General features: G+C 43.4%; 1 protein-coding gene across 2 annotated transcripts in view; it reads left to right on the top strand.

Moving 5' to 3' along the window:
* CLIC5 (chloride intracellular channel 5) overlaps positions 1 to 17,572 on the top strand; it is a 117,783-nt gene that overhangs the window by 20,857 nt on the left and 79,354 nt on the right. Inside the window, exon 1 of one of the 2 annotated variants that reach the window (XM_084622431.1) lies at positions 13,821 to 14,025. The exons of the other annotated variant lie outside the window; for it this stretch is intronic. Within the exon in view, the coding sequence (XP_084478557.1) occupies positions 13,963 to 14,025 (63 nt within the window). The 5' untranslated portion in view covers positions 13,821 to 13,962. Of the gene's footprint in view, positions 1 to 13,820; positions 14,026 to 17,572 lie in introns of those variants that run through there. 2 annotated transcript variants of the gene reach the window in all.

Raw genomic sequence — 17,572 nt, 5'->3', positions numbered from 1 at the left:
CAGATGCGTCAGCGTTGGGGTCTGGAGCTCATCTGGGAGAATTCAGGACCCAGGGACTTTGGTCACAAGATGAGCTCTTGCTTCACATCAACATCAAGGAGCTGAGAGTGGTCCGCTTGGCATGCTGGACCTTCCAGGCCCATTTGCCAGGAAAATGTGTGTTGCTGATGATGAACAACATGACCATTATATAAACAAACAGGTTGGAGCTCGCTCCTCTCCCCTATGTCAGGGAGCCTTCAAACTGTGGGACTTCTGCATAGCCCACTCTATTCACCTGGAAGCATCCTTCCTCCTGGGTTCTCAGAATGAGTTGGCGAACTATCTCAGCAGATTCTTCCACAACCACGAGTGGCCCATTCACCCGGACATGGTGAACAGCATTTTCCAAAAGTGAGGAGTTCCCCAGATCGACCTGTTCACCACAAAAAGCAAGAGGAAATGCCTGCAGTTCTGTTCCTTCCTCAATCACAGTCCGGGCTCGCTTGCGGACGCGTTCCTTCTCTCTTGGACGGACCACCTGTTGTATGCATTCCTGCCTTTCCCGCTCATCCACAAGGTTCTGCTCAAGATCCGCAGGGAGAGGGCCACAGTCATACTGATCGCGCCAGCCTGGCCTTGTCAGCGCTGGTATACCATGCTCCTAGAGCTATCGGTGGACACCCCAATCTCATTGCCCTTGCTTCCGGACCAGATCATTCAAGACCATGGCCATCTTCAGCATCCCAGCCTCGAGTCTCTCCACCTCACAGCTTGGAAGCTTCATGGTTAAACCCAGAAGAGCTAATGTGTTCCGAACCCGTTCAGGAGGTTGTCCTTGGCAGTAGGAAGTCCTCCACTAGGGCCACTTACCTGGCCAAGTGGAAGAGATTCTCGATCTGCTGTTCACCAGGCCACACACCTCTGATACAGTCATTGATACCTCTCATCTTAGACTATCTGCTACACTTAAAGCAACAGGGCCTGTCGGTCTCCTCAATATGGGTTCGCTTAGCAGCCATTTCGGCTTTCCAACCACAAGTGGCAGGCTGGTCAGTCTTTGCCAACCTGATGGTTGGTCATTTTCTTAAAAGCTTTGACAGATTGTACCCGCAAACAAGGCAGCTGATTCCAGCTTGGGACCTTAATCTGGTTCTTTGAAGACTAATGGGACCCTAGCAACTTGCTCATTACTCTATCGGTCATGGAAGGTGGCATTCCTGGCTGCAATAACATCAGCTAGGAGGGTGTCTAAGCTCAAGGCCCTAACCTCCGACCCTCCTTATAAAAAATGATGTAAGGACAAGGTACCGCTTCGACCTCACCCGGCCTTTCTCCCTTAGGTCGTCTCTCAGCTTCATGCCAATCAGGACATTTTTCTCCCAGTTTTCTACCCTAAGCGACACGCCAACAGTCAGGAACAAAGACTTCACTCCTTGGACATTTGGCGAGGATTGGCCTTTTATATTGAAAGTACAAAGCTGTTTTGTAAATCGAACCAGCTGTTCGTCTCCCTAGTGGACAGAATGAAGGGCCTCCCGGTGTCTTCTCAAAGAATCTCATTGTGGATCATGTCCTGTATCCAGGCATGTTATGATTTGGCAGAAATACTTGTGCCTGCACTGACGGCACATTCTACAAGGGCGCAGGCCTCTTCGGCGGCATTCCTGGCACAGGTCCCAATCCAGGAGATCTGCAGGGCGATGACATGGTCATCGGTTCACACCTTTGCTTCACATTATGCCATTACCCAACACGGTAGAGACGATGCAGCATTCGGCAGAGCAGTGCATCAATCAGCGATTCCAGGAGCTCTGACCCCACCTTTGTAGGTAAGGCTTGGGAGTCACCTACTTGGAATCGACATGAGCAAGCACTCGAAGAAGAAAAAATGGTTACCTATCTCTCATAACTGTTGTTCTTCGAGATGTGTTGCTCATGTCCATTCCAAGACCCACCTGCCTTCCGCTCTGTCGTAGTTTCCAGTAAGAAGGAACTGAAGAGGCGGCAGGTCAGCAGGGACCTATATACACCACCATGAAGGCGCGACTCCAGGGGGCTCCACAGCTGACTCGACGGATACCGCTATGGGAAGAACCTTCCAAAGACTGTGCATGCAGCATGCACACACCTACTTGGAATGGACATGAGCAACACATCTGGAAGAACAACAGTTACGAGAAGGTAGGTAATAATTATTTTTATTTGGTATATTTAATTCTCTGAAAAGATCGCTTACAACTGCTTTGTCCGTTTCTCCTTCATTAAAGAATTTCTTAATCTTTTAATCATTATTTTTTAATGTAGAGATCTTTTAAATCAAATATAATTATTGTGAAAGATGCTGAGTTGATCATCCTGGAGCGAAGACCTCTTTTTATCTTTTTAGACGCAGAAGAGGCACTGCATGAGCAGCAGTAATGGAAGCTCCCATTACTGTGCCTCAAACAATGGGCATGTCTACACTGCAGCTAGGAGCAGGCCTCCCAGCCCAGGTAGACAGACTCATGCTAGCAGGGCTCAAGCTAGTGAGCTAAAAAAAGCAGCGTGAATGTTGTGGTTTGGGCAGCAGCTCAGGCTCTCAAGCCCACCTCTCAGGCTAGTATGAGTCTCCCCTGGAGCTGCTGTTTTTAGCAGCCTAGCTCAAGCCCCACTAGCACAACTCTGCCTGCCTGGGCTGGGAGGCTGGCTACCAGCTGCAGTGTAGACAGACCTTCTGTGACTTCACCCAGTTCTGGAAATAGGTCTGAGAGACTGTCAGTTGCCATGGCCTATTCAATCATTAGCCTTTCTTCTGTGAATATCAGGTTTTGTTGGTATGATATGGATACCCTGATTGTGAGATGCCACCATCTTATTTCATGGAGCCCCCTAAATAGCTGTCAGATTAACATTCTGAAACACCTTTACAAACATTAATGAACTCATCTAGTAGAAGCTGTCAGTTACTACATAGCCTGGGCTGGATTTGAACTGGTAACTTCAAGGTAAAGGACTCTGTATCCTATTATTGTATGCAGTGTAGTTGTAGCCGTGTTGGTCCCAGGATATTAGAGAGAGAAAAGGTGGGTGAGGTAATATCTTTTATTAGACCAATGTCTGTTGGTGAGAGAGACAAGCTTTCGAATCACACAGAGCTCTTCTTCAGACTCTGTGTGGCTTGAAAGCTTGTCTCTCTCACCACCAGATGTTGGTCCAGTAAAAGATATTACTTCACCCACCTTGTCTCTCTGTATCCTATTAGCAGTCCCCTAAGTCATGTGGCCCTCCTGACAGACCTTAGTCAATTCTACACAGAGTCCTGTCAATCACTGACCTCTGAGTAATGATGGTGAGATTGGAAAGATGCTTGTCTGTTTTGATAAAAGTCTTGCTTATCAGTGTAACCCTTCTGCCCGTCAGAGTTGGCAGCAACAAGGGCCGGGTTCAATATCTAGGGGATCCATTCCAATAACACAATGCAAACCGGCTCGAGCCCCCACCCAGTGACCTGGGACAAATATATACCACCCCGGCTGGGTGCCTCCAAGAGGCAATAGTTCCCCTCTCGCAAGCACCTAGTCTGAGTGTAGCAAAAAGCCTTTTAATAACAGAGAGAAAAAATGTGGCATTATGTTGGGGAAACACCACCAACAGGATTCATAACACAACCCATGAGCAAAAAACCCACCCCAAGCAAATTGGGGCATGCCCTTTCCCTTTGGTTCTTGAGTCCAGCAACCCCAAATCACCCAAAGTCCCAAAAGCCCAATGACCCAAAAGTCTCTGTCCCTGGTCAGGGCAGCCCCAGAGTTCAAAAGTTTATCTGCAGAGCTTTACCTCCCAACCTGGGTGGAGATGGGGGCAGGGGTAAAAGGCATCTTACATGATCTGACCGCCCCACAGCTCCATAGGCCTTCGCTCTGCTCCGCTCCACCAGCCGCCCCATGAACTGCTTTGCTCAGCTCCGCTCTGCGGCCCACAAGCAGCTCCCGCCATCCCACGAACTGCTCCACCAGCCGGTCCACAAACTGCTCCGTATCCCACCAGCAGCTCCCGCCGTCCTATGAACTGCTCCCCTAGCCTGTCCACAAGGCACTCCAGCCGTCCCACAAACTTCTCCACAATATATCTTCAGGCTCCCCCACTACTTAACACAACGCTCAGTGATTTCAGCTCTTAGTCAGTTCAGCTCTTTGGTGAATTCAGCTTGTAGCAAGGGAGTCTCAGTGCTGGTGCATCATTAGCCCAAAGTGAGCTCAGTAGCCTGTAACTAGACTCCTAATGAAATCAAAATTAGCTCTGATATTCCACAGTGGAGAGAGGAGGAAGTGCAATTAGCATGTAAGGCCCTCACCAAGGGGCCCATGCCACCAAGTATTAATAATTGTCCCCCAACCTCTCTCAATTCACAGAGTTTTGGAACCCATGACCCTTGCCTAGCGAGTGCTACTTAGTTGATGGTGAGTCCCTCCATCATAACAAAAGGCCAAGTACAGTTCCAAGCACAGTTCCCATAATCAGGGTAATAATTTATTCTTCCTGCCCCAATAACAGAGACACTGGGGATCCCACAGCAGCCAAAGTGACCATTTGGGCAACTATGGCCTCATTCTAGGCGGGGTGGGTGTGCCTATGCAAATGAGCTCGGCCCCTGAAGTTCTTTTCCACAACTTGCCACACCTCACCATCAGATGTCAGGGTGGAGCTCATCCTGACACTGCTTACATCAGTAATGTATGAAATTGCTGCCAGGCATTAGTCAGCATCCAGTGGCCTGTGTTCTTCCTTGTTCAAGTGATCTCCTGCAAGCGCTTCAGAGTATCTTTCTGAGGAAGGAGTGGAAGATTTTCAAGTTGAAAAGGGAAAAATTACATGTGACAACTGGCACAAAAGTTTTCCCTTTATTTTAAATGGGGCATAGTACTTGTGCTGGGCTCTTTGCACAAGGATAAAATTTCACCTTTAGGGTAAGTCTTCACTGCAGTTGACCCAGGCTTTTACTTGGGTGTTGCTCCTAACCTGAATCCCATTTATACACAAAACTGTCTCAGCTGAATTAAATGGTGCTTTCAATCTGAGCTAGCTGGCTTGTCTGGGGCTATAAGCATCTGCTTTCATTCAGCCTACTAACTTACTCACTATGCAGTTAAGACACAGGCTAAATCATTTGAATGTTGATAGTCCTCCAATTCCTTTCTTCAATTCCCCTGTGTACTCAGGACAGACAAGTTCTCCTATATTTCACTGGGAAAGAATCACAGAACAATTCACCTTACTACAACACAAAGAACCATGGGCTTTGCCCTCAGAAGTCCCAGTTATGCACATGGGTGAGTTCCGCACCAGTGAGGACACAGTAACTCAGATATGGCTTGCTGTGTGGTGGCAGACACCAAGGGTAGGCTAACCTGGGTATTCGGCCCCAGGTGCTGATCACCCAGGTTAACTCTGCAGTGTAGACATACCAAGCAAGGAACAACTCAACGGAAATACAGCCAAATCAGCTTGAAATGCTTCAAGATGCAGAACCTTTGAATTGCAGACAATCATATCATTTGTTTGATAATAGATTGAGATGATTAGCTAAGAAAAAGAAGCTAATTTACACTGGCAAACTTTAGGACAAAAGTATCAAGGAATGGGATTAAATATGAATGAGGGCAGATCTCCACGGAGTTCAGAAGAGTGATAGCTCTTGAGGTCAGCAGGTTGTATGTTATTCATTGATACAAGGTATATGACATTGCCAGCATGATACCAGCCATACCACAAGTTGTGAAGAGGTGAAACTTCATTAGCATAAGGGGAGAATTTAAGATGTTCACATCTGGTGTTTCACAAGTTTATTTAAACACAGCTATTTAGCGTCAGAATCCCAAATCTATGGGAGTTGGCTTGAGTGAGGACTGACTACAAACTGAGTTGGAACCTCAGGTTTTGGCCCCTGGAGCTGATGCATAGAGAAAGTCATGGCCAGGGGCCTCTGGGCGTGATGATAATACAAATATTTAATAAACAATAATACTATGATGACTATAGAAAGGTTTTGGTCTGGGAAAATATGTTGATTGGGGGTGACTTTTTTTTTTTTTTAACAGATTATAGTTACAGTCTAAATGCCTGGTGTGGATGCAGTTGTACTAATATAAAAGTGCCTTATACCAGTATAGCTCATTCCCCTCCCTATACATTAATAAGTTATCCCAGTATAAAGCACCTTTATACTAGTATAACTGTGTCCACATTGGAAGGGAATGGACTTGTAATGCTTTGACTATACTGGTATAGTTAAAGTGGTACATCTTGTGAGTAGGCAAGACCTTAAAATTTTATGTCCCAAATTCTCAGGCAGTGGAGTTACATCAATGGACAATTTGGCCCTGATTGTGACTAAGTTAAATAATTTAGTTTTAGTTTTGTGACAGCAAGTGGAAAACTGACTGCTTTATACTATAGAGGAGTATTTGATAATTATACATGAAAGTGGCTAAGAATAAGACCACATCGAGGCTGGTATTGTATTCCTCCTTAACATTCAGATTGTAGATTATTAATTTAGCAGACAAAGGTGAATGGATTTTTTCATCTTCTCATGCCTAATGCTGAAATAAAATTGTACACTTGACTCACTAAAAGAAAAGGAGTACTTGTGGCACCTTAGAGACTAACCAATTTACATCTGATGAAGTGAGCTGTAGCTCATGAGAGCTCATGCTCAAATAAATTGGTTAGTCTCTAAGGTGCCACAAGTCCTCCTTTTCTTTTTGCGAATACAGACTAACACGGCTGTTACTCTGAAACTTGACTCACTAAAATATGCCCCTGGTTTCCTCCCTTTAGCAGCTGAATTTATGTTATGTATTTAACATTATATTTTCACTGATGCAATAGCACTTTCTAAAACATTCATAGAGTTTGGCACTTGATTTCCTTTCTCCTTTTGGAAAGTTTTCTTAGCTGCAACTTGGTTTTTAATTGAGATGCCAGTTTTGTAATGATAATAAAAGGAAGAAACACTGCCCTCTAGAAGCTACTCTGGTGAACACAAGCAAGAAAGAGAGCACTTTAGTGAATGAATATTACTTGTTCCTGCTGCAATGGAAGTAAAATGCAGGCATTTGCAGCTCTTCCTTAAAATAACATCACTTTTTCAGTTCTTAACTGAAGAAAACCTGTTTGTCTGATTTAAAAAAAAAAAACAAAAAACCTCCAAAAGTTTTCCAAGATCCTAATCTAAAAAGAAATATTTTTTAAAAGGGGTTATTTGAAAAAATGAATTTTGGTTTAAATTTTTAATCCTGTATATTTCTGTTGATGGGTTTGTCCTTCAGCTATGGTGATCAATGTAAGGATAAGATGGAAGAATAGTTTTGTTGATTTCCTTTAACGTTTTCAACCTTAGCAAACAATTTCACATTTTCTGAGACCTCGAGAGCTAAAACCATATGCTTTGACAGCTTGATATAAAGAGTCAGACCCTGTAGTTGGTGGCGGTAACAGAATCTCATCCTCATATGGAAAAAATGGAGAACATATAACATGGTGACTAGGGGTTTATATACTTCCACGGGGTAGTTTAGATACAACCTGTAGTGAGTGGCAGTATAGAGGCTTGCCACAATGGGGGTATTGGACAGCATCATGCCTCAGGGATGGAAAATGCCTCCTAGAGTGCCCAGAGCCACACAGGCTGTACAGCTGGTGCTACACTCATTGGTGTGGTGCATATTATTACTCACTGTGTACTGGCTAGAGTGTGGGGGTGAGGGCAGAGCCACAGTCCTGCCTTTTCTTCTCCCCATCTTGCCCTGCCCCACCTCAGGGCACCATGAGTCCGTAGGGGAATTGGGAAGGAGCAGTCTCTCTGCCCCTCCCCTTTGCACATGTGCTGTAATTCTATCTGGCACTCCTGTGGCACAAGCTGATGGGGAAAGCTTTATACACCTCCCACCACCTCCCCACACACTGGGCAACTGTGTAAGGATCATTTTGAATCTGGCCCAATAAACTCTGGACTTCATCCCATATGCTTTAAGTTGCTAAGTAAATAGCACACAAACATATTAGAAATATCTACAGATGACTGAGAATTGGCCTTGGGGGTCTTTTCTTTTCTGGTAGTTCTTTATTTCATCATGCCCTCGGCATGCCTGGTGTTCACTAGCTAGTAAGGTAGTTGCTGGTTAGCTCGATCACTTCTGGGTAGCTAGACAGCTTTGACAACTCTTGGATGAAATTCTGGCCCCGATGAAGTCAGTAGCAAAACCCACATTGCATTCAGTGGGAGGCAAGATTTCATTCCTTGTATCGGACTCCAATGGCAATGAGATCCAATATGAATAATGGAGACTAACATTTATTTGAGCATAAGCTTTCGTGAGCTACAGCTCACTTCATTGGATGCATCCGATGAAGTGAGCTGTAGCTCACGAAAGCTTTATGCTCAAATAAATTGGTTAGTCTCTAAGGTGCCACAAGTACTCATTTTCTTTTTGCGAATACAGACTAACCCGGCTGTTACTCTGAAATATGAACGATGGTGATGTTCTGTACTGAATTTCAGATGTAACCTAGGTTATGAATCTTGTAGTCCCCCACCCTCACAGGGCAAAATGATATTTAGCTGGGCACAAAGCCTAGGTCAGCACAGCAAAATGTCGTCTACGCAGAGTTCACTCTAGGCAATTGTCATTCTGGGAGAGAGCTTCACTCTGTAATTTTGTTCTTTATACTTGGGCTCCCATTCACCTTCTCAAAATGCATCTTTGCTGGAAAATGGGGCTTAGATCAGGCCTATGAAAGCTGATAGCATGTTAAAGCTCAGGCACAGAGCACAATAAGTGACAATTCTCTTTCTGGAATTGTCCTCCTGTTTTATTAATGGGGTCATGTGATTGCATACTTTGTAAGCCTCAAACTATAATGACCTGGCTTATGAAGACTTCATAGATCTGTATCTAATCTTGGTCTTGTGTGTAACTCAAAGCCTTTGTTACCTCTGACTCGAGACAAAGCAAAAGGCCAAACTAAAAAACGTCTTTCTTTGCAGTAAAATGAGTGTGCTAATTATTTAACAGTTATCAGATTATCTTTAATACATCTACAGAGGGAAGAATTGATTTTACACCACAAAAACCAACCTTTGTGTGGAGTAACAGCATCACACAAGAAAAGGTTCCAACGGGATATAAGTGATACATCAGTTTTATACAACAAACGAGTAAAAATGGCACAAATAGACTATACAGTACCTTTTTATATCTTCCCTCCTACTCAGTGCTTCCTGTAATGTTTGTCTGAGTTCAAGCTTTTATGCCCATTTTAAAAGATAACATAGTGTTTACATGAATGAGGGCACAATCCTCCATGGAGCTGAGTACCACTTGTAGGGAACTGAGTGTCCATTCCCCCTAACTCTAATGAAAGATGAGGGCATTCAGCACCTCACGGGAGGCACTCAGCATCTCACAGAATCAAGCCGCTAGGGAGAGAGAAACTGGTCAGCAATAGGCACTTTATTGCTGAGCTTAGATAACTCTGCTGCTTGGTGTGTTTATATTTCAGTTTACTGCCATTTAATTAAATGTCCCATATCCAAATGAGCTTGGCTTTTGAGTAACACATGGTTTGCCACGTGTACTTGAAAGGATGTTTATTAGCAGTGATAGATTTGAACTGCCACAAGGCATTTCTTTGTAGTGATTTTATTGTGAGATGCATTTCTGATTGCCACAGTGAGAGAAAATCCATCCCCAAATATCTGACAATCTAAAAGAGCCGTTAGAGCCTCAGAGAAGCCAGGGGGAGAATTGCCACTGGCATGGGTTTTGCACAAGGCAGCTTATGTTGCCTTATAAGGACCCCCCACAAGCCCTGCTATAGTGGGTAGAGGCAAGTAGGTGCGTTGTGATAGGAATGCGCTGTGACTGTGGTATTCTGGGTGGCAGCTGTGAACAGGCTGCCATAACTTAGGTAGCTTTGTTGTTCAAAGGTGGTTTAAGGCATGTTAACTTGCAGCCTGAAGAGAGGGGGCTATGTGCTCCATCTCTTAGAGGCTCAGCACAAAATTGTTCCATTAAGGGGTACGGTTGGAATAAAATGCAATACAGATTGCAAACTGATTGTATATATGCCACTGTAGTCAGATGGAATTGGGGAGCACATTCTACTGATTTGACCAGGGTTGATGAGTCCTTGTTCTAGCTCTGCTGCTGACTGATTATGTGGCCTTGGGCAAGTTATTACATTTAGCCTGAGTTTCAGAGGTGCTGAGCACCCACAACATCCACTGAAGCAAATAGGAGCTGACTGATGCTCAGCATCTTTGCAAATCAGGCACCGAAGCTAAAGATTTCAAAAATGTTCACTAACTTTGGTTGGCTCCATTTCTGGGTGTCCAGCTGAGTCACCATAAGTTAATAAATGTTGGCCTTAGTCTCTCTGTGCCTGTTTTACCATCTGAAAATGGGTAAAATAATATTTTCCAAATCCAGAGGAGAGCTCTTAGGCTTCATTTATTGTCAGTCACAAAGCACTTTGAGATCTCTGGATGAAAGGTGCTATATTACTATAGCACTTTAGAAAGTTAAAATTGAGTTTTGCACTTTGGTATGGAGGAAGAATACTGTGTATCCTTCCCAAAATTACATAATTTACTCATTGAATATGGAATGAATTTTCTAAGAATTTGTAAGTAAATCTGCTAATTAGTTTGACTTAAAACAGACTTTTAAGAAATTTAACATGTTATTTTTGTTCCAAATTATCTTAATAGTGCAGATCCATCAAACTTCCCATATAGTTAAAATGCGTTGAAATCTTGTATATTGGCTACATTTGAAGATTTTTTAAATTTTTTTTTTAAGATTGATGGTAATTCTTACCCCTCTTATTCTTCGCAACTGAAAGTGTTTTCCTCCTCCGGATCTGAGGATAAATATTCTACTACAGAGAACTGCACAAAGAACCACCCTCTTTCAAAATGGCTAGCATTTTCTATTGTTCTCAGTGAGAGTGAAGTTAAAAGTGCCCACAGTTAAGATTCCCTTCTTTCAAAAGTGGCCACTGTCACACTGTCTGGAGTACATGGGTGCCTACCTCAGGGTAAACTGTGAAGAAGCAGGGCATAAACCCCAAAATGGGTGTGTGTTCTATAATTAGATTTCACCAACCAAGCAACAAGTGGGAACTCAACAAACACTATAACAGCCTTACCATGTAGTCACAGGTGGTCTCCTTTGGCACACCAGTCTATCTTGCCAACTAGGCAAGCCTGCCTCTTTGACAGATGGTCTCTTATATCAAAAATCACAACAATATTGAGGTTACTCCCAGTCCCAAAGGACCAGTCATTTACCTCAGGTCAATTGCATCCCCAGATCTCTCACTAAGGACAATGCTTGTACCCAATCCTGTAGTAAAACAACTAAATATTTATTAACCAGAAAAGAAATGAGTTATTTACATGGTTAAAGCAGGTAACATATGAATTATGAACATAACTCACAAATGAATTACAGTCTTAGATTCCAAAAGATAATAGAAACTTCTATAATAAGCAAACTCCATATGTCCTCTAGGGCTAACCCAGGCAAAACAGCTGGACCTATTTTGTTTATGCTTAATTATTCTTGCCCCTTTAGAGTTCAAGCAGCAAACAGAACCAAGTTTCTCTTTATCAGGGATTTTTATTCCCTTCTCCCCAGAGCCCAAGCTGATGGGATGAGTTCATGGGCAAGGAGTTCAGTTAACAAAGTCTCCATTCTTTTGATGTCTCACAGTGGCTCATTTGGTTTCAAAGGCCTTCTTGTTGGACAGGACCTAACATCTTCTGTAGGAAGCCAACATTTGCATTAGAGAAGGTTTCTTTCCTGTTTGATGAGTTATATAGCTACAAAGGTTTACAATGCAAACATTTTGTTAATGCTTTATAACATGGGGTACAGAGAAGTTAGACTAATACATACAACATCCTACAAGCTATTCATAATGTCTAAACACCAAACTCATTCTTACATCTCTAATATCTATCTTGACAATACTACCATACAGGCAAGGCACACTGGTTTTCAGCTATGCATTTGTCAGTGTTCAGTGAGGCCTGGAGCCTTGGCATGAGCTGGCACCTGGTCTGCCAGCATCACAGCCACCATCTCCTGTTTTCAATAGCCATTTCATTAAGGGGAAAATTAAATCATTATATGAAGTACTTAGAGAGACAAACTTTGTAGAAGTAGTAACAGGTTATAATTGTGTAAATGAGAATATATTATTTATGGATGCACTTTACAAAACAGTAATTTTAATCTATAATTATAATTGTTGTGATACTGCAATTATTGTATAATTATGCTGTGATTATGCTTTTTGATGCATGTAATTACAATTAGTTCATGTGGCTGAAAATTTGACTGCATGCCTGAAAATAATTGCAATGTAAAAGTTATGTAGTTAATGCACCTGGATCCCCCTACCCACCAAAAATTATCAATTTGAACGCACCGGGGTAGTAATATGTAATTCTGTTAGAGTTAACACTCAGGGGTCATTGAAAGGAGTTAAAGATTATCATGAACCCACATCACCAGGAACACCTTCATAAAAGATTAGTGTTTGATCATGTCAGAAGAGTAGCTGAAGGGGCAGATACATATTAGAATGGAAAGTGAAATTGCTTTTTGTCAGTCTGTTGATATGAATGCTCTGAGGTGGCTCAGCTTGCTGTCAGTGAATTGCCAACAGTCAGCTGAATGCAAGAGATCTGCTGCTATCTTAGCATCACAGCAGCAAAGACAGAGAGGACTGCAGTGGGAAAGAGGCCTTCTCTTTTGAGGGTGTGAACTCTGCAGGCTTGAATTGTTTTGAGACATTGGGCCTGAGGATAGTATTTTAAACTTTCTGTTTGATTTCCTTATTGTTATGTATCCTATACTGTGTGTTAAAAAATCAAAGGGAATAAATGGATGCAGAAACTGGAAGCATGATAGAGATGTTCAAAAGGAATAAAACGTGGAAGGAAGAAAGAAGCAAGGAAAGACAACTGTTCATTCCAAGCCCCTGATGCAGCCCTTGCAGAAGGAACTCCCACTGCAGTCAGTGTTCGTCACTTGTATGCTGAATAGATGTGCTCAGCGGGGCTCACTATTCTACTTAACCATGGTCCCTCTACTCTGCTTTCACTTCTAGAAAGTGCTGCAGCACCATGGGAGTCTCACTCCCCCAGCCACACTCTTTAGTGTCTTTGTACCTTACATAGTCGTTTGCAGTTGTACAAAGCAAGTGTAAAACACTACTACTCTGCGTAGCAGTATGTGCTCACTCTGAGTAGGTGTAACAATGGCTACACAAGGCATAAAGCAGTACACAATCAGGCCCTTTTCTCGTACCCTTTTCCCTACTGAAAAAGACTAGGAACTTCAAAGAGGTCAGACGCTCGATTCGGATAAGGAGCAAGAGACTCTCACTTTTTCATTGGAAGACAATGAAATCAATCTGCTGTGAAGCTTTCCTGTTCTCCTCCTTTCACTGATGCTCTCAGCGAGGGGATGAGAGACAGAGAAACTGAGCCACAAAAAGAGAGATGCTTAAGAGAAGAATGAAACACTTCGCTCAAAGGCTCAGACAAGGGTCTAGGTACCAGCAGCTGTCTCCTCCCCTGTGAGTTAGCCCCACCCTCTCTCCTGCTCTGGGCTATTTTGGGCTGGCAGCGTGAACTGCAGCTCTGACAGATGAGGATACTACACCACAACACAGCGCAGCAGCACTTGTTGCTCCAAAGAACTGTGATAACAGTGGTTCTCTCTCTCTGCCAGCTTTATTTAGTTTTTAATGCAGAAACTTATTTTCTTCACCTGGGGGGCGTTCCAGCCTTAGAAAAGAGATCTTTTAAAGGCTTTGTGGGAGCTGTTCCTGGGAGGAAACCTAGCTGCTGTTAACTGAAACCTTCTCTTGCCTCGTAGTAGAAAGAGAACAGCCACTGGCTTTGTGGGGGGGGGGTGAAAAATGACAGACTCTGTTCCTGCTAATGGGGAAGGAAAAGACCCTGACATTGAGCTCTTCGTGAAGGTAAGTCAGAGCCGGAGCTGTACACCTGTCTTACTCTCGTACCAGCTGGGCTTTTATTTAATTCACCAAACTTTCTGGGGCACAGAGCAGAAATGACACTTTGACAGCCTGCTATTTTCCTGCATATGTTTCCAGAGGGCTACTCTTTGTCTCCCCTAACATTAGGAGCAGCGAGGCAGCATTGTGTGGTGACAATCAGCATTCCTTTTATTTCATTGTTTGCTTTCTCCTTGTAGAGGCTGCAGTTTGTTAGCCCGCTGCCTACATTATGAAAGCCCTCGCCTTTTGGGTGCCAGGTTTGCCACTAAGAATATGCTTTCCTTGCCCATTTGTGTGGCAGGTAGGGGGAGAAGAATGAAGACCTCAGGGGTGGCCTGATGCTCCACCCAACAAGGGTCTGACAAGTCTGGAGTCCTAGCCTCAAAGACGTCTCCTAAAACGGGGGGGGGGGTGTCAGTTAAACTGATACTCCCAATTTTTATCTACAACTTTGCTGGCCAGCTGCCTTTTGGCAACACAAAAGTGAAAAACAATGGTCAGATTCTTCTCTCATTTACATAGATGTCATTCCGGAGTAGTCCTGTTGATTTAATCACTCTGGATTTATATCCGTGTATCTGGCCAAATGGCACATAAGGAAATACATGTACATACAGTATAATAGGGTTTCAAAATATTTTATGTCATTGGGAAGGGTATGGATCCTGATCCTGCACAACTGAGATCAATGGGAGTTTTGCTATCAATCTGAGTGGACACTGGTTCAAGCCCATAGTCCATACAACTTCATTAATAGCAAACTGTATCCGAGTGCAGAACTCAGATTTGTTGACATTCAGGGCACGGTGCAAAGCCTATCCGTTCACCTAGGGGAAAGACACTGTGTCCACATAAAGCCCTAGTATTTGGGCACCAGGAAGCTGAACCAGTTCCCTTTTAAAGTCAAAGATTGCCATTGCTTTTAATAGGAGTTGGATCTGGCCTTGTGTGGAGCAATGGGGGAAGTGAAATCCAGCCCAGAGCCAGGGTGCAGAACTGCTGTGCACCCTATGACTGCCATTCCAACCTACAAGCTGGAATAGCAGCCACATCCACAATGCAGTTTCTGCAACCCCTTCCCTTGTCTGCCTTCACCCTGCCTCAAGTGTGGCCTCTCAAGCAGCGCGAACGTGGAGCGCTCTTCCAAGGCAGGTAGCGTGCACAGTTGATCATTCATCCAGCAAAGCCCACAATGCAGGACTTAGGAGGTACAGGAGGGCCTTGTAGTGGCCTTCACTCCCTGGTATATTCCATCCCCAAGCTTTTTCTGAGGGGGGTAGATTGGTGGGGATGGTTGCAGTTTGGGAAATGTGTTCGGGCTTCTGTTGGCACCGTGTCACCCTCTGTATATTCTGGAATGTGTGACTGATTGTTCACTGTGCCTAGAATGTTACGCTCAGGCTGGGAGTGGGGGTGGATTTGAGGTGTATCTGCTGGCTGGGATCAGTTGTTGGAGTGGAGACGAGACCTTTTTCTCCTTTCAGTGTAACAGATTCATAGGCTAAAATCCTGACTCCACTGAAGTGAATGACAAAACTCCCACTGACTTCATGGTGGCTAGGATGTCACCCATAGGTTTTTTTTTCTTTTTTTTTAAGTTCAGAAAGAACCATTATGGTAAATTTAATCAGACTTCCTGCATAATATAGGGCAGAGAATTTAACCCAGTGAGTCCTGCAGGAAGCCCATTACATGTGGTTGAACTAGCGCAAAAGCATTAAGTGTGTATCTAAGATTCCTCCCATTTAATACCTCCCTATAGCCCCTTCCATTTGGGATGAAAACTGGCTGGCATTTTTATTGGAATTTTTAGTGGATGTGGAAGGGGTCTTGAGATTTTGGGAAGATGATTTTTATTTTATAAAAGTCCAAATAAACGAAATTTTAAAAAACCCCAAAAACGAAATAAATGTGCTTTAGAGTTCAATATAACAGCTACACAGTTCAAAAATGTATGAGAGAGAATGTCAAATTAAGGGATATAGGCAACGAATAAAAGAGATGTTTGCAGGTGCAATTAAAGGAACAGAGATCTCATGAGGAGGAGAAATATAGGAAGGCTGATCCAGGTGGCACAAGCTGCAGGGGAGAAGGCTCTTGCCAACCATGGCAAGGCTCTGTAGAGGGATGGAAAGGTGGTAGGTGCTTGATGAGCAGAAGGAGCAGAGGGAAGAGAATCTAGCTATACTGGAGCAAATTTGCTGAGAGCTTTAAAAAGAAGGGGTGAAATCCTGGCTGTTGAAAACTCCAGTGGAGTTTTGCCATTGCTTTCGATGGAGCCAATATTCCATTAGGGAATTTTCACATGGATCCTGGAATGAACATGGATCCAGAGGTGTTGTGTGAAGATGAAGAGTGATGGGGTATGCGTGAGAAGGTGGGTGGGGTACATTTAGAGAAGGGAAAAGTCTTTAAACCAAAACGAACACAAGGGAGTTATATTTAATTTACCACGCAGTCCATAATACATATAAAACTTTTGGCTAAGGAGAAAGCTGCATGTTTGCTGAACTTTTTTCCTGTTAGTAGACTGGGATGAAAGTGCTGGAAGTATTAGAAAGGAAAGTAGATAGACATATAGATAAATGGTCTTGATGCTTTCCAGCAGCAATCCCTATAAACTTGTCTAAAAGGTATTAGGGAAGTCTGCCAGAGGAGAGGGTAGCTATGCGGCAGGGAGAGAGGCTGGTGCTGTTAGCTTTAAGAAAGTCAAGAGCAACAGGTAGAACTTACTTAGCCCTGCATGCTGTGACTCGCTTTAATTTGAGTTCTTTGTGTTTTAGAGAAACAAAGTAATTTTACATAAAAGATATCCTGATGGAGAGTATATTTAGCTGTTCCTGTGAGTCTTGCCTGTTTCATTTAATACAGTGTCAAAAGCAAACTCCTGCTACTCAAAAAGTAGGTCTAAAATGTAGATGTTGTAAAAATCAGATGTGGATAAACCAAAGGTCAATAGAAATATTTCCATGATTTCCTTTTAATCACAGTACAAACAGGTATTTGTTTGGATTCAGACATTTCTCCCATTGCAGAATTGGACTAGTGCATGAAAAACAGAAAATGAAACTGGCTGGAAATAAAGTGTAAAACTACAACCTAAAGCAAACTACATCGAAACAAACTAGAATAAAAAATGGAACTAAGTCGTCTAGTTGCATCACTCAAGTGGAGTGCAATTCAGAAATTAAATATATAGCACAAATGGCCCAAAGTGCATTTTATTTTTAAAATTCTTCCTGCTTTAATAATTTAAGATATCATCAAGAACACAGGCAAGCGTTCAAGATGCTGTGACAATGACCGTGTTATCACGGAATGAACTGGCCAGAAAGAGTCAGACTGGCATTCTCATGGGTCTACAGGATGGAAAGGGTGCAAGGAGTCTTCCCTCCTTCTTGCCCACCCTGTTAAAGGCCCAGGAACAGCTGCAGTTTCTGCATTCAGGGGAGCATACTACAGTGCACTACATAGCCCTGTGGAGAGAAATCACCCCAAAGTGGGGGCA

This window comes from Lepidochelys olivacea (assembly GCF_965140295.1).
Source record: "Lepidochelys olivacea isolate rLepOli2 genome assembly, chromosome: 3".
NCBI classification, from domain to species: Eukaryota; Metazoa; Chordata; order Testudines; family Cheloniidae; genus Lepidochelys; species Lepidochelys olivacea.
The sequence above is the reverse complement of the archived record's forward strand: the minus strand, read 5'-3'. Positions and strand labels throughout refer to the sequence as shown.